The sequence below is a fragment of the Jatropha curcas genome, chromosome 7, assembly GCF_041381405.1.
Source record: "Jatropha curcas cultivar XTBG-Jc1 chromosome 7, XTBG_Jcur_1.0, whole genome shotgun sequence".
In the NCBI taxonomy this organism is placed as follows: Eukaryota; Viridiplantae; Streptophyta; class Magnoliopsida; order Malpighiales; family Euphorbiaceae; genus Jatropha; species Jatropha curcas.
In genome coordinates, this window is record NC_143157.1 from 18,047,637 (window position 1) to 18,065,451 (window position 17,815).

At 32.5% G+C, this 17,815-nt stretch overlaps 1 protein-coding gene and 1 long non-coding RNA gene across 2 annotated transcripts; both read left to right on the forward strand.

Moving 5' to 3' along the window:
• Positions 1 to 1,283: 1,283 nt before the first annotated feature.
• LOC149494837 (uncharacterized) lies at positions 1,284 to 3,738 on the forward strand. Its single transcript, XR_016321581.1, has 3 exons — positions 1,284 to 1,624; positions 2,574 to 2,639; positions 3,489 to 3,738. It is a non-coding gene; the product is annotated as an uncharacterized LOC149494837 (long non-coding RNA).
• A 1,926-nt stretch (positions 3,739 to 5,664) lies between these two features.
• Positions 5,665 to 14,627, forward strand: LOC149494838 (gamma-glutamyl hydrolase 2-like). The gene is made up of 10 exons (XM_089724032.1): positions 5,665 to 6,303; positions 7,658 to 7,744; positions 8,841 to 8,930; positions 9,463 to 9,557; positions 11,013 to 11,073; positions 11,789 to 11,878; positions 11,960 to 12,022; positions 13,579 to 13,667; positions 14,292 to 14,384; positions 14,474 to 14,627. Exons 1-10 carry the CDS (start codon positions 5,854 to 5,856, stop codon positions 14,511 to 14,513), a joined length of 1,158 nt encoding a protein of 385 aa, XP_089580158.1. The 5' UTR covers positions 5,665 to 5,853; the 3' UTR covers positions 14,514 to 14,627.
• The last annotated feature ends 3,188 nt before the right edge of the window (positions 14,628 to 17,815 follow it).

The following is a 17,815-nucleotide window of genomic DNA, read 5'->3' on the forward strand; positions in this document are numbered from 1 at the left end:
TCTCCTCCTCCTCCTTTGCTTCTCTCTCTATCAGGCTTTTATTTATTTTATTTTATTAATCATTTTTTAGATTATTCCATAAAATATAAGAATTCATCTTTCTTTTTGTTAATTTTCTTGTTTCAGATTTTATATTTTTATTTAACCCATATATAAAATCATAGCATGTATATGATTAACTCAATTCTCTTTATTTTTTTTTTTTTTTTTTTTTTTTTTGCAAGAACAATATTAGATAGATGCAAGTTTCATCAAAAATCAACTAGGGAGAGAAAGCAGAGACCCACATACCAAAACCTGTAGATTTCATAACCCTTTCAGTTTTTTTCTAATACCAAGAAATATTGTTTTTTTTTTTTTTTTTTAAATATTTTGGTTTGCTATGAAGATTGAGTTAAAAAATATAGAAGATGAAGAAGAGAGAGGAATGAGAATTAGTAAAGTTTAAAAAAATATTTTAATTAATTTAACATTAAAAATATAAATTCAAAAATGGGGTAGAATTTAAAGTTGAAAAGAAAAGCTAAAAAAAAAAAAAAAATTCCATGTTGGATACTTAAACGTATTTTATTCTCTCTTCTCGTGCAAGCATTTTTAATTTGATTTTTCAACATGGTAAGGTGTGTAATTGATAAGCAAAGTGAAATTTAAAATGTGTGATTGATGAAAAAAATGGAAGTTTAAGCGGTCAAAAGGCTAAACCTTAAGTATAGGGTGCCACAAAACTCTTTGATGAAAATTCAAGGGCAATTTATGTGATCGATCATTGTAAAATGAGTTATACAAGTTTATTTCTTAGAAATCTACGAGACAAGCCCTCCTCCTCCTAAAGTAAATATCAAACCAGACATAGACAATTGTCGTTGACACTAGCTAATTATCCAATTTGCATCACTATAGCCCTCAAGCACTAAAGGAAACCTATGATAGTATAAGGCTAAAGTCTTTGTTCTTTTAAGATAATCAAGAACCTTCTTATAGCCTTCCAATGATCAATGCTAGTATTATGTGTATATCTTAAAATTTTTACAAACAACAAAAATTATATCAATGCATAGCATTGAAACAACCCGAATTTTTATTTTCAAAGATTTTTCATTTAAATTTAATAAACTGACAGCGTGGAAAATATATTTAAATATTCAAATGTGAATTAATAATTTGTACAGCGATAAACCGAATCGAAAAATCAAACAAAAAATCAAGATTTGGGCTGAATCGAACCAGAATTGAATCGAACCAGCCCAAACCTTCTAGAAACCCTCTTTCTTTTTATCTCCACGCTCATCCCATTCCCTCTCCCTCACCATTTCTGCAACACCTCCAGCAGCACCATCGTGCCATCACTGCCACCTCCTCTCCTCTCTTCTTCTTCTTCTTCTTCTTCTTCCTTCTTTCTTTTCTTTTCTTTTCTTTTCTTTCCTGCACCTGCGTTTGCATCACTGCCCAGGAACTCCAGCCGCTCCAGCAGAGGCGATCGACCACCGTGAGCCACCGCACGCAGCTCGTCGCGCCATCGCCGCCGCTCCAGCACGCCTCCGACCACCAACAGCCACTGCTCTCCGATCCGACACGAGCAAATTTCCGATCTAGCAAAAATTCGACAAAAAAAAATATATTTGGGGTATAAATTAATTTAACTACATTTTCGTTAATTAATTTAATTTCATTAATGATTTTAGTTAGTTTAATTCTAATAATTTTAGTTGATTAATTTGATTTTAGTAATTGATTTTAGTAATCTTGAGTAATTAATTTAATTTAGCAATTTTGATTAGTTAAATTAATTTAATTTGGCTAGATCTACTGATTAGTTTAATTACTTGAGTAATTAAATTAATTTAAATAGTATTAATTTATTGATAAATAAAATATTTAGTTAGTAATTTTAGTTATTTAGTTAGTTTAAAATGAATTCAAAATAGTTATTGATTAATTAATATGAAGTAATTATTGATTAATAAAAATAATAGTTAGCTAAAATTAAATTCAGTATTGAATAATTTATTAGGAAATTTTGGTAATAATAAAATTTATGGAATTTAAGTGTAGATTGAAGGTAGATTATATTGTATGTAATTTTAATTTATAAATTATGGATGTAGGGGGTGATGTTAAGGTTGAATGTAGTGTTGATATTGTTATTCGGATGGAGGATGAGAAAAATTGAATTGATTGATTGCCCGATGGATGGGCCGTGTGGTTTGGAATTATTAATATATTGTTGATATTTTAACAGGTAAATAGTTCAATTTTTAGGGGAGATGTTGCCGAAATTTCGGTAGAAAATAAAATAAATTTCAGTAGAAAATAAAAATAAATTTCGGTAGAAAAATAAAATAAATTTCGGTAGACAACAAAATAAATTTCGGTAGGAAATAAAATAGATTTCAGAAGAAAATAAATGAAATAAAGTTAGATAGAGAAATAAAAATTTATTACAGAAAAGAAATTAAATATCGAGATTAAATTATGTAGAAAAATTTAGAATATAAAATAAAAATATTAGAAGGGTAAAGGAATATTTTGTCTGATAGAGTTATTTCTTTTTGTATCATTCTTACATTTCATAGATCGCCCGAGTCCATCTAGTGCTCCTCTCGGACAGAATCAAAGCTAGAGCTTCGTTCTCCACCACTGTGAGTAATAATAAATAATACATATCAACACTGCATTTGCATATCATTTATTTATAAACATTATATTTTTTATTTACATATTTACAATATATTATAAGTATTTTATCATATATATTATGTTACGATCACTATAATTATATTTATATATTGTGCATTTGGATGGAATTGGTGTATTATGATGAATGAAATGTCTGATTATTTGTGCTGTGATTATACTGTGATTTGTTTGTGTGGAATTGGGATGAAGTGGGTCACCATGGGTTTGTGAGAATGGTATATGTGATATGGATCCTGAATATGATATGAAATTTGGCCGGGTAAATGGGAGATCGGCGCCCCCGTGTGCACCTACTGCTATGATCTGTGTGATATGGAAAACCACAGGTTGGTTTCTTTATTGGGCGCACCTGATAATCTAGATTTGATCGCAGCCCGCAGGGTGGCCTCCTGTTGTGAGCGCCTGATGATCTAGATTTGATGGAGACGACCGGGTTACCTCTTGTTGGTATGGAAAAGAATAGAGAGAATGGAAAAATAATGAGAGGGCTGGTCAAGTGAGGATTAGACCGGTCGGCCAGTATGGGGGATCGGCTCCCTGGTGCACATGTGAGAGGATGAGCCATGTGGGAGGACGGCTCATCGGGGGTTTCGGTGACTCCACTGACTAATTTCCACGTGATGTGATTATTTGAAGGTGATATTGTTTGTGGGTGCTGATGTAATGTCATATGATTGACTGTTGTGTGTTCATTCAGTATACTAGGGTGCATTTTGCTTGACTGTATGTGGTGTGTATTATTTATTATTATTCATTGAGTTGCAAAACTCACCCCCCAACAAACCTCCCAGGTACTAGGAAGCAGCTGATTCGACTGAAGCTCTGCAATCTTCTCCGCAGAGTTATAAATGTAAACTTTATATTTTTGTTATTAAATTTTGGATGTATAAATTACTCTATTATCAAATTATTATTGAACTCCGCAGTTATAGGGTTGTGTATTTAAATTGGGTCTTATTGTTAGTACTACGCTATAAATTAATTATTGTGTAATTAGCTGCAGGTGAATCAGTAAGTCCATATTATGATTATGATTTATTATGAACAGGCCCTGGTTAAATTCTATGTATTATTTGAGATTGGGTCAAATGTTTGAAAATTTTTATCAACCTGTATCTTTAAGTCATATGGGCTTACTGTTCTGATGAAATTGGGACAGATAGGTAGATAGATTGGATAATTTAGGCTTACTACGGGCCTCGGGGGCCTTAAGCTTGTCTGGGCTCTAGTGCCGGTCCGGCCCACGGAATCGGGTCGTGACAAGCATACATTAAATTATTTTTATTATTGATTTTTAGATGAAATTTTCATTTTTTAAAATTATTTTTAAATAATTTTTCCTTTTAATTGAATTGAATTGTTTTGATTCTTAAGGATCTGTGTGATTTCTTGGAATGATAGAATGATAGTCATCAAATTAAGATGTGTGACGTAAAAGTTGAGGCAGATCTTTCGGACATTATCCAAATCATAAGAAGATAATATATATATATATATTAGAACACTTTAGGTTTTTTTTTTCCTTCGAATATATAACGATGGTCTCAAAAAAGTGTTAAAAGAATTTATAAAATTTATTTAGAATTTTAAAATATTAAAATAAAATAAATTTTATTTTAAACAATATCATTGATTCAATTAAATTAAATAAAAATAATATAAACAACTAAATAAAAATATTTTAATATCATAATTATTATAAATAAATATTATTTTCAAATTTAAATATGTATATATCATGGCTTCATATATTTAAATTTAAAATTCTTTACACAATTAAAAAATTTTCTAAAAATATATAATAGGTTGCGCAGGGGCCTTCATGTATATTTATTAAAATAACAAATCTAAAAATGAAATAATTAGTCTAGAATTTTTCTCTTATCCTATAACTAGAACAATAATCAATAATCTCATCCCTAAATTCTTGCTCGTCTAAGCTGTTTTCAAAATTGCTTCTCCCTCGCATTTGTTATATCTTTGCTGGAAAACATCTCGCTCACTCCTTATGTATTCACTTTCTACTTCAGATATGGAGAGAAAGTCGCACTTGATTTGAAATGGATGCTAAAGGAGAGAGAGACGCAAATGGAGCAGAGGATAAAGTTAATGAAATAGAAGCTGGAAATAAAACGGAGACGAGGAGAGACGGATGCATACTGAGCAGAGGAGAGAGAAAAAGATAGTAAAAGAAGAAAGAGAAATCCAAATTGGAGGAGAGAGATATGAGTTCAATTTATTTTTATAAAAAAATTAATTAAATTAAAAATAGGTCATTTGTTGTTCATACAGTATTTTAGTGAACAGAATTTAAATAAATCAAGCAAAGTGATTTTTGTATTGTATGAGTAAAAATTGAAATATTTTTAAGTGGTAATATTTTAAAGTGATGAATTGAAATTTACGCCCAATAAAATACATATAGACAACCAGTAAAATTAACTCAAACGTGTTGATTCTTCTATTCGTTTTCCATTTTGTATAATAATCTGATCCATTTTTGACCCTTTTGAGTCTAGAATATTTTCAAAAAATTATAAATTTATCCATATATTTCATCAAAATTAATTAATCTATCTCTACTTTTTTTAAAATACACTATTTTGTTCATACATATTGATTTCATCTAATTATTTTCACATCTTTTTTCTTTTGATCTTGTGTATGGAAAGTTAAAAATCAAAATTTATTTTTTAAAAATTTATTTAATTTTTACAGAAAAACAAATTTTAAGAGAATTTAAAGGTAATTGTATTTTTTATAAGGCACCTAATGAAAAGAGTTGATTAATTGTAAAGAATATTTGGGCAAAATATTGTGTTTTAAAAATAAAGGGGCATAATATTAATTTTGACAAAATAGAGGGGCGATATTATAAGTTTTCCCGTATGATTTTGGTCCGACAATCACAAATCTGTTAGTCCCATCACAGCTGTCACCCTTACGTAACCCCAAACCGACCATTCAATTTATCTAACTCTAAATTGCCGTGCTCGGTTCGCCATTCCAACAGTGCGGCAATTAACCACCCGGCCTTCTCTCTCCCCTTCCTCTCTTCAATGTCAAATACTCTTCTTCACATGACTATTTCTTCTTCTTTTCTCTTTGGCTTCCTTAAAAACACTAGCTTCTTCATCATCTTTTTGATTCCCCAAAATGCCCCCTCATATTCTCTCTAATTCCCCTTCTACCCCCTCTACTTCCTCCTCCGATATTCCCACCGACGCTGTTTCGCTTCCCTCTACCTCCGCCTCCTCCTCTGGGTCTGGAATTCCAGATATGTGGAATTACTTGTGGATTCCTATACTCATTTCTCTTTCCAAAGAACTTAGCTTGGCCAAAGCAGCTCACTCGAATATTCTTCTTCCAAGTCAAATCGACGATGAGTCATCGTCTCCAGTGCCAAGATGTCCTGCGCCGGACCCCAAGCTGAATTACAGGCCGGTGATCGGAATTCTGAGCCATCCTGGCGATGGTGCGTCCCGAAGGCTAAATAATGCCACAAACGCGTCGTATATTGCGGCGTCTTATGTGAAATTTGTTGAATCGGCTGGTGCTCGCGTGATTCCTCTTATATATAACGAGCCCCCGGAGGTTCTTTTCGAGGTAGTCCAAAATTTTCAAGCGGATTGAACTGTAGAGAAAAAGAGAATGATCGCTTGAACTTTGGGACATTTTAGGGTTAATTGAGTTGATAAAAACTGACCAAATAGTTAATCAATTTGAGAATATACACAAGAATTTACAACCAGGAATAAAAAATTTCAAGAAAATTCGAATGCTTGGTTACCGATTTTTCTTTAATTTCATATTTGTTGGCATATTGGGAACTTAAGCTAAATTTGTTTGTTCTTAGTTCAGTAGGAGTATGATTTCATCTAATTTTAGTGAAGTTAAATTATAACTCATGCTTGATTTATGGGCACTTCTAAAATGCACTGTTTTCCATCCTGATCACTTTTTTTTTGGTTACATACACAGAGAGAAAATGTATATAAGCATTTGTAATTGTGATTGTAAGAGTTCCAATGGCCTGTCCACTTATATGTACCAAACAGATGTCTAATTTGTTACTCGGATTAGCTTTTTAGCTAAGTGTTGTGTTACTGGTCTGAAATTCACATTATGACATTATGTTCATCACATGGTATGAACATTGTATACAAAGAGCTAAAAGTGCTTCTTTATTGATAATGGGATGAACTTGGGCTTAATGCATTATGTTAATAAATAGGTTACGCCACGTTTCAACTGCTAAGATGAACTCCTGTAAAATTTCTTCATGATCCCTGAAGCTGTTGCATGTTTTGGTGACAACAGTGATATCAGTGGCTTACTTGTGTATATATATATATATATATATATATATATATTTTGTCCTTGTTATCAAATGAAGTGCCATGTTTACGTGTCATTTGATTTGCTAGAATAGTCCTTATGAACGAAATTCTGGGGATTAGATGTAAAATACTTTTCCTTAAAGAGAGTCAGAAAATAATTTGGAGGTTTTGGAGATTACTTTTGCGTTAAAATTCTGCAATTCTATCTCTAGGAAGGATGTTTAGGTTTTTGAGACTCCTAAAAGAATGTTGGAGAAGAGCATACATGGAAAACCTCCTTAATGCAGTATAAAATGGATATTGGTAGCATTTTCATTGTCAGTGGGTGAGTTTTTCTTTTGTGGCTCCAGTATCTATTTATTATCCTTGTTGATGCTAGATTTTACAACTGGTTTAATGCATGATGTGCCAGAATTATTTTTGTTTCTTCTGTATCTGCATAAACAACTTTTTTTTAGGTGTTAGTGGTAGGTTATACATGACTAGGAACCTTATACTAGTTTTGCCTATTTGCCATGATGAGCAATTTATGGTATGATGTTACTATTGACTATTTTAGTATTGTTTTATATTTATGGTTCTCATTAACTTTTTTTTTTTTACATTCTGTTGTGTTGCAGAAGCTCAATCTGGTCAACGGTGTTCTCTTTACTGGGGGTCGGGTTAAAACTGGTTTATACTATGACATCGTAAAGGCTATTTTTAAGGTAGGTTACAGCTTTCTACTCTTGTTAAAAAATGCAATGTAATTTTTAGTGCCAATAGTCTGTGATCAATTGTGCACTTGCCCAAGCTGTTTTGGCAGCCATTAGCAGCCTAAAGTGATTTGGGTTTCTACTTGGTGGTGGAACAAGTGCACTATCCCATAGGGTAAGCACATTGCACTTGACTCTGAAAACTATGGGACTTCTATTGGAGAAATTTTGATATCCATACTGATTTGAAGATGGTCATCTTGTGATAGCATTCGGCCTGTTTTTGTGATGTGTCTCTTGTTCCTATTGGATCAAGTCAGGGGTTTCTTTGAGCTTGGCACATTCCTTTATCGAGCTTCTGGCCCTGTGGATGCCTGATAAAATGGGCTTGAGCATGTTTGAGATGAAATTAGACAAGCTGAAGTCCAGCTGCTTACGCAGTTGATTCTTTAAAAAGTAAAATAATTTATTTGCTTTCAATTAATTGTGTTTATCTAGCTGCAATTTCATTTCCAGTCAAATCACTTCGACTTTTTTTTTTTTTCATTTAATATGAATGATGATTTTATGTGTGAGATCTTCACGTGGAAACACAGTTAGCAGAGCTTTGACAGGTCAAACTTATGTACTCTTTGATTCCAGTTGTACTGTGAACTCTTTTCTAGTTAATTTTTGCCTTTTGCTTTAAACAGGTGCACAATAGTAGATGAATCTGAGAAGGCAATTTGTTGAACTAATTTGAGGTTTCTAGGTGGTTCAGTATTTTGTTTCAACATCTTACATGACATATTCTCTTTTTTTTTTTTTTTTTTTTTTTTTTTGGTGGCAATTTCTTAAGTATTTTCCTATATAGAATTATTGTCAATTAGAAATCTGCTTTGCATGACAACTATCTGATGTATGCATCTGCATATTTGAAACATATTAAGGAAATCATAGTAAGCTGTACTTGGGTTTTTTGTCCTAACTGATAGCAGTAGATATGCTACACATGACGACTATATGATATATGCATCTACAGATGTGAAACACATTAAGGAAATCATATTAAACCTGTCTCTGTTTTTTTATCCTAACTGTAAGAAATCTTATTATTTGTTATTTGCAGAGAGTTTTAGCCAAGAATGATGCAGGATACCATTTTCCATTATATGCCATCTGCTTAGGTTTTGAACTTTTGACAATGATCATTAGTAAGGTATTGACCTTCCTTTCATTACTTATGGTTTTTCATCTATAGTCATTCAGATTTTTGGTACCTGTGTTCCTTTAACTAACTTATCAAAAAGAAAATGGGTTTCTCTGTCTTCATACTTCAAATGATTTATGTGTTGAGAGGAGGTAAACTTTTTAGGCTGTGATGTTATTTTGATGTTCTCTGCATAAAGTTACACATGGTGTTTACAGGACTAGATGATGGTGAAGGTATGTTAGTGCTATGATCACTCCTTAAATTATTTGGCTTTTTGGTATACAACTCGATTACTCGAGAAAACTGTACTTTCCTATTATCAGAGTTAATGCATTATGAACTTGTGCAGCAGTATTTGCAATCTCCTACTTATTCTTCATCCCAGAATTCTCAGTAATCCTTTAATTATATGAGCAAATTCCTTTTGGCGGGTTTCATTATAAAATTCGTTCATTCTTAAAATCCTTTATTATTAGACCTTCCACTGGATTGTTTTGATGTTATAAACCTGAAAATTTTTTGTTCTCTTTGACAATAGGACAATAACATTCTGGAATCATTTAATGCAACGGATCAAGCATCTACACTCCAATTTATGAAAAACATAAATATAGAGGGAACTGTGTTTCAGAGGTAAATATGTTATTGTACTTATTATTTTCTTCCTTCAATCTCACTGTCTCGTTTTTACTTTAGCTTAACAGAATTCAAATAATATTCTCTCACAAAACCATAAGCATATTCAAAATCAAAATTTTACCAAACATGTTGTACTTTCATCCTGTTTTTTGGACGTTTGATGCTATAGATAAATAAATAAATAAAAGCATGCTAATGAATTTGTTAGAGTCACGTATAAATAGCAATTAGCTAGTGATGATGTTGCAACTGGATTTAGTCTGTTGGAAATCTGAGTGTGATTGGCCAATGAAAGTGCTGCCGCATAAATGATTGGGAATTCACGTTCTCATCATCTTTGGTAAAATCAAGTTCACCGCGAAGACATTCATAAACCGCTCTACCATAATTCTTAACGAATAGCCCCAATTTAGGTTTAATAGTACAACCCAATAGGGGGCGACCATACTTGTTCTATTTATCTCTGTAAAGAATATCATGAGGTGGCCCTTAGAAAGTTTTAGAATAAGCAGGAGAGATTCGCAAATCCTCTAGACGGAGGACACATAGGGCTTTGAACCCAAATACATTACCCACAATGGAAGTAAAATTTATGAAATGGATGTGGCATCCAGAAAATGTATTTTTTTTACCCCCGGCTGGTTGGGGGGGGTGGGGTGGGGGTTGTGAGAACCACTGGAGAGGAGTGACTTAAAATAAGAATGGAAACTTATTCCCAAGCATTTGGTTTTTGGTTACTTATAATAAAGGAATGTGACAGAATTTAAATAACGACAAAGGTTTAGGTAGTCGAAGCAAAGTAAGGAGTCTCAATCTCCAGTTCTATTCCCTATAATCAAATATGGCCTGACTAGCTTGAGGATTTTGATCTCCTCCTTCAGTTATGCTCACTGGTCTCTGATTTTCTATTGAATTGTTTTGTGCACCTTATATTTTTTCACTTTTATGCTGGATCTAAATGTTAATTTCACTTTACCCTACATCAATGGGGATGAAGCTGTATTCTACTGACTGTATTTACTATTGTAATCTCCATTCGTTTTGTTTGTTGCATTTAGCTTTTACAGATGCCCAATTTCCATATTACTATTATTTATATTATTTCAAAAGCTTTCTGAGCATTGAATATTTCATGTCCTTTATTGTATCAGCTTTCATTTATGACTGCTTTTTATATTGTTGGAATAAATAACCCAAGTTGCTGTTAAAGTAACTTTTGAGCTAAAAATGTATACATATTCTCATGTATTCTTTGAATAATACTTTTTGATTGCCATGTGGGACAATGTTTCTGAATGTCCGTGTGATGGCCTGTGCCTGGCATTTGGTTCATGAAGTTTAACATTGTACAGAAGCTTGCATCTTGATTCATTTTCAGCAAAAATCATGATTCATGCTATCTGATTCTTCCAATTAAAAATAGTAAATAATATTTGTTCTCTTTTGCAGATTTCCGCCAGACTTGCTTAAAAAGCTGAGTACTGATTGCCTTGTCATGCAGAACCATCATGTGAGTACAGTGACTTTGTTAGTACATTAGATGAGCATGGTAAAATTCATTGTTACATGATTCTGCGCATCTTTCAGTGATTTTTAGTATATTGGATGATCATGGTAAATTCATTGTCATCCTCTTTACAGAAGAGTTTGATGGTTGAAGTCATTTCCCTCTCTGTTTCAAAGGGGCTTGCCATTTTTATTTTGGTTGAATGGCTTGACAGCCTCGTATCATTTCCCCCTTTATTCATTTTATGCTTTCTATCATGATCACCTATTGGATGGTTCTTTATTACTTCATCTTGCATTTTTTATACTCTTCTGTGTATGAATTACATAAATTAGGACTTGGCAAGTGCCTAAAATATGATTAACATCATATCATTATATTTCTGCAAGTATGGATATAAATATCTCAAAGTCCCTGTTTCGTGGTGAGAGCTTAATGCAATTTATTTTCTGATTTTTAAGATGACTTACCTTGCCTTAAACCTTAAAGTGATTGCCGTGGTTGAGAATTTATCAGAACACAAAGGTGTTTGTGGAAGTGCCTTCATCATTAAGGCTTTTCTAATGATACTAGAGTTTTTGTTTCCCTTGTTCTTGAACCAGTTCTGTATCATCATTGCCCTTCTTTTTTTTCTTTTTTTTCTTTTTTTTTTTTTTTTTCCGTGTCAAATTGCATGCCCTACTTGTTTATCTCATTTGTTTTATTTTTTACGTAACAGTATGGAATCTCACCGCAACGGCTCCAAGAGAACCACGATCTATCTAGTTTCTTCAAGATCTTGACTACTAGTGCAGATACCGATAACAAAGTAAAAGAGCATTATTTTTTATTTAGTTGTCAATCTACCAAATAAAAGAATTCTAATTTCCACTTCTAATATTTCTATCAGGTTTATGTTTCCACAGTACAAGCACATAGATACCCTGTGTCAGCCTTCCAATGGCATCCAGAGGTATAAAAGTTTGATTTTTGAATGCACATAATTGTTCCCATATTTCAGTTTTTCTGATTTCAATTTTTATATCTTATTCCAGTCATCATCGTGTAGAAATGTACATTCAAGTGTCATAGAGTTTGGGAAAAGTTTACAAGTAGGATATACCTTAATATTTATGTTTGGGGGAACTGGGTTTGAGGATTGGACCCTGTTAGTGTTTGCAGATTTTCTAGCATATGGGTCCAATTCTTCCTATAAGCAAAATTTGCTTATCCTAAAAACGAATTAATTAGTCCTTGAGTCGTTACTTCCACAGCACTTTAAATTTATCCTTTAAACTATCATATACTTTAGTTCCTGAGATTTTACTTTGAAACAACATTCTATCTTTTGGGTTTCCAGAAAGAAAAACAGCTCTTAATCTCAAAGAAGTTGAAAAGATAAAGGTCTAACATGTTTCATTGAAAGGGACTAAAATAGTATTTTTATTTTCATAGTAGACAAAGTGGAAGGATTAGAAGTATGTTTTTTTTTTCCCAAAAGTCGAGTACTATTTTATTCACTTTTAAAAAGCAAGCATACAGATGTGAATTTTGTTTCATGATCTTGGGGGGAGAGGGGGGTTGAATGGGCATTTTGTAGGCTATTTTTTATAAATCCATTTTGTAAGCGCATGCTGTTTATCGTATGCTGACGCATGTATGCATGTGACAGAAAACAGAGGGAGAGAGAAAATAAGTGCATGTGTTATCTCTGGAGTTATCATATGGATGAATTGAAGATCAAATCAGATGCCTTAACCCAGTTACCACCTATTTAAGGAGAAATTGATTAGTAAAATCATCTTGTAACATCAGTATCATTTTACTGCACCCAGATTTAGAAGGTTTTGAGAGAGAGACAAAAGTGAACAATGAAGTAAGATCATTACTTTGATGCTGGTGTTTTCAACAAAACATAAAATGCAATGTAGGGAAGTTTGAGGAAACCAAGGGAAATCAGGTGGATCAGTGGATGTAGAGCATTCACCAGGAAAAAAAAAAGTGAATGCTCAAATATATAACAGATTCACTTTGCTGTACAAAGCTGAAGATCAGTTCATAGATGTCAAGGATTTTGTAGCTTTGGTTTTATGTTTCAACTTGTTTTAATTGTTTTGGAAAAGTGGAAAGATGGGCTTATATAGTTAGGTGATTCGAGTTGAAGTCAAACTTCAGGCTTATGCATTGCTTAAAAAAATGAAAATTATAGCTTTGGTTTCATGTTTCAACTTGTTTTAATTGTTTTGGAAAAGTGGAAAGGTGGACTTATATATTTAGGCGACTTTGAGTTAAATCAATCTTCATGCTCAGGCATTGCTATAAAAAAATGAAAATTATGCTTAGGCAGGTGGGGACAAAACAGGGCTAGCATGATGAACTTTTATCACTATTGAATTTTAACCATGTTGAAATATTGTCTACACGGTTTCTGTAGATGTGGCCATTCTTTTTCTTCTCTATTTCTAATCATTATAAAATTTGCTTGAGATAGTGGGTTTAACCATTGTCACCATCTGAAAACTATTGCAGAAAAATGCTTTTGAATGGGGCTTATCTATGATTCCGCACTCAGAGGATGCCATTCAAGTTACTCAACATGTTGCAAACTTTTTCGTCAGGTGAGGACTTGATCGTTACTGAGAAGTTATGAAATAATCTATACTGCAGATTTTATTCTTTGATTTTTTCACGGGAGACAGGTTATATGGCATTTTAACATTTTTACATATTTGTTATCAATTGAGGCTGAATGATTTCCTATATATTTTATGCTGTTGAAGGATGTAATTGTTCAAAAATAAAGGCAAAGAAAGCACAGGCTCCAGTTTTGGAACACAGCAGACCACTTCATAATTAGATGATGCTGGGAAAATACTTTTTTTTCTATATTATTTAGATATAGTGAATTTTTGAACATATAACTTTTAGTTTTGAGAAATTAAGAAGGCTTATGTATTTAACTTCTGAAATTCAAGCAAATAATATCAGATTGGTAATATCTAGGGGTGTCCAAGGGCTGGTTCTGAATTGGATCAGAATTGGTTTGATCAGTTCTGGGCCCTTATACTCCACAAGAACCAGCTGGAGCTCTGGAAGCCAGAAACCAGCAAGCTGCCCTGAACCATCTGATTCTAAACTGGATCTTTAAGGGAAAACATTGCTGAAACTAGCTTTGGTCATGCATAGAATTGGTATCATAGGCAGAAATAGAACTGATTTCTTCTTTTGTATTTCCGTTGCAGTGAAGCTAGAAAGTCTTTGAACAGGCCACCTGCTCGTAAAGTGCTTGACAATCTCATTTATAATTTCAGTCCCACATATTGTGGAAAGGCTGGGTAAGCCCAGTGCTCTTTGATTGGATTGCCATCTATGTTGGCTCTCGAACTTTTACTGACTGGAACTGTTTTTTTTGGGCTAACTGCAGGAGGGGATATGACGAAGTATATATATTCACAGAGTCATGAGTATGAACACCGGATTTTATTCAGGTGTAAGCATTGTAAATTGCAGTACTTGAAAATGAAATGTAAACTGTAAGGTTGTTGATAATAAAAACATGTCTTCATGAGTTGCGAGTATGCTGGACCAAAAAGCTAGTTATTGATTTTTGGTCTTTTTTGTGATTTGGTGCATTTATAATATATTATTGCCTTTCATTTGCTGATGTGCTTAATTTTGGTTCTAACATTAGCATGGAGGAGGTGATAAGAATAGGCATACATATGTGCTGTATGGAAGTTTAGGGCGACTATTAAACGGTTTAAACTGCAAAATCAAATAAAATTGGACAAAACTGCCAGTTTTAAATGGTTTACCTTTTACATGGTTTGGTTTGATTTAGAATTTGATAAACAGCTTTCAAAACAATTCCATTTAGTTTATATTTAATTAAAATATTTAAAATCGAATCAAACATCTTTAATAATGAATTCCAAATTTTGATAAGATAGAAAAAGCAGAGCATGATAATTTTTTTTTTCTGGGTTGTTATCTTACGCATTATGCATGGATTCATTAAAATGTTGAATTATGATTAACTTGATTTATTATTATCATTATTATTATTATTTTGCAAATGTTTCAAAATCTTTTGAAGGATCTATTATTGATATTCTATTATATCATAGTGTTGTTAAATTAGTTGTTATATTATACATCTAATTTGAAACTCTGGAAATACATTTTGTAAATGTGATAATTTCTTTTTAGAGTTATTTTTTATGCTCTTGATGTTGTAATATTGAAAGAAATTTATTTATTTTTTGATTAAATTTTTATTGTTAGGATTACACTTGAGTGGATTATGAATGTTGTTTGCATAGTAACATTATTGTTGTAGAAATTGATATTTTCTGGGTTATATTTCTTTGTTATCAAAAACTAAGCATTTGTTAGTTATAAATTTTTTTGCTTATGTTATATAATGTATATTGTATATAAATTCATTACATTAGATTATTTTAACGATATCAAACTGTAAATCGAACCACATCAAATTGTTTTATTGTGGTTTAGTTTGATTTGGTGTTATTAATTAAATAGTTTGCTTTTGGTCACCAACTAAACCAAACCATTCTCACCACTAATAGTTACACATAGCTTCAAGAATCAAACTTTACACATGAGCGAGTCTCAAGATTACCCGAAATCCACAATACAACGAATAAGAACAAAAATATGTATAATACCTAATCAAATTAAAAATGAGGTTTAGATTCCACTTTCTTGATGTCTTCAATGTCCAATTTCCACAATCACTTTCGCCTTTACTTCATAGTGATAAATACATTAATTGAATGAAAATTTTCAATTTTATTTAAAAACTTGGTCATTTCACTTTTATCATTTAAATTCCATTATAAGCTTAACTTATAATTCTCCACTCAACATTAATTTCAATAATATTAATTAAACTTAACTAAAATTTGGGTTTGATAGCCTACCTCTCTCCACTAGCCAATTGATGCTCAAACTTTCACAAACCACCTTTTCTCTAGCACCTTATTCCTCTCTTAGTTCATCATTTATATACATAATTCAATTTCAACACCATCAACTATAAAGTTATGTTTGGTCGGATGTAATGCAATATAATATAATCAAAAATGTAATGCAATGAAAAATATAATTGAATGGAATGTAATTAAGATTCTATTATTATGTTTGGTAATATAATTGATAAAATTTATGGAATGTAATCACCATTCCATTTTTGTATTTGTTTGTAAATAGGTAATATAACGTAATTAAAACACTACCACCACTAATCACAGCGCCACTACCACCAACACCACCACTCTACCACCAGCATCACACCATTATTAATACAAAAAAAAAATCTGAACTAAAAACTATTCATTATATTAAGCTATTAAATGTCATTTAGATTTATAAATTTATTTCAACTAAAAAATTAAGAGGTAAGCCAAAGAAAATGTAATTTAGGGATGATCATTTGACCAGTTCGATCAATTTAAATAAAATTTTTAATCGAAATAAATTATTCAAAATTTTTTTTACTTAACCGAATTAATTTTTTAACCGAACCGTTTTGGCCAAAATAATTTTGATTCCTAATTGAACCAAAGTTAAAGAAGATAAAAACTTAATTAACCAACGAAACTTAACTGAAATTTATGATTAACCGACTTTAATCGAAATAAAAATGAACCAAAGTTATTAATTACTACTTAATCAAAATAAAAACTGAAATATTTTTAATTTTTAATTTTATTATTTACTTAATTAAAATAATATAGTTTTGAGAGTCAATTAATTTGATTGATTCAATTAAATTAATTTTTAACCGATCACCGAAATTTTAATTTTCTTTAATCGAACTTTTAACGAAAAATTTATTCACCGAACCAAATTGGCCGAACCGAATGCTCGTTCCTAATGCAATATAACAAAATAAAAGTGAATTAAGTCATTAGAAATTAAATTTTTTTCATAAATTTTCATTGAATAAATTAAATTACAACATAAAATTATGGATATTTTGATCTTTTTATTGATTTTTCATTCTATTCTTCCCGTTTCTATAATAAAATATAATTTTTATTCCGTGTTGCATATTAAACACCAAAATATAATTTTTATTATATGGTGGTGGTAGGGTGGTGTTGTGGTAGAGTGATTGAGGTAGTGGTAGGGTGGTGGCTATGGTGGTCGTGGTAGAGTGATTGAGGTGGTGGTGCTGGCAGCAACGAAGAGTGATAATTGTGGTCGTGATGATGGTAGTAGAGCGCTGGTGTTGATGATGGTGGTTGAGGTGAAGGCGGTGGAGCAGTGGTGATGGTGGTGAAGCGATAATGGTGGTAGTTGAGGTGATGGTGGTTAAGGTGGTGGTGATGTGTTGGAGCAGTGGTGGTGGTTGAGGTGGAGGAGTGATGGAGCAGTGGTGGTGGTGGAGTGGTGATGGTGTTATGATTGGTGGTTGAGGTGGCGGTGGAGCAGTGGTGATGGTGGTGAAGCGATAATGGTGGTAGTTGAGGTGATGGTGGTTAAGGTGGTGGTGATGTGTTGGAGCAGTGGTGGTGGTTGAGGTGGAGGAGTGATGGAGCAGTGGTGGTGGTGGAGTGGTGATGGTGTTATGATTGGTGGTTGAGGTGGTGGTGGTAATTGAGATGGAGGTGATGGAGCAGTGGTGATGGTAGTGGAGCGATGGTAAGGTGGTGGTGATGTGGTGAAGCAGCGGTGGTGGTGGTTAAGGTGGAGGAGCGATGGTGGTTGAGGTGGTGGAGTAATGGCGGTAGTTGAGGTG

Coding starts and splice junctions, on each gene's coding strand:
- LOC149494838 (XM_089724032.1), top strand. CDS start 5,854: ATGCCCCCTCATATTCTCTCTAATTCCCCTTCTACCCCCTCTACTTCC. Junction 12,023..13,578: donor CCTTCCAATGGCATCCAGAG/GTATAAAAGTTT, acceptor AAACTATTGCAG/AAAAATGCTTTTGAATGGGG. Junction 14,385..14,473: donor ACATATTGTGGAAAGGCTGG/GTAAGCCCAGTG, acceptor GGCTAACTGCAG/GAGGGGATATGACGAAGTAT.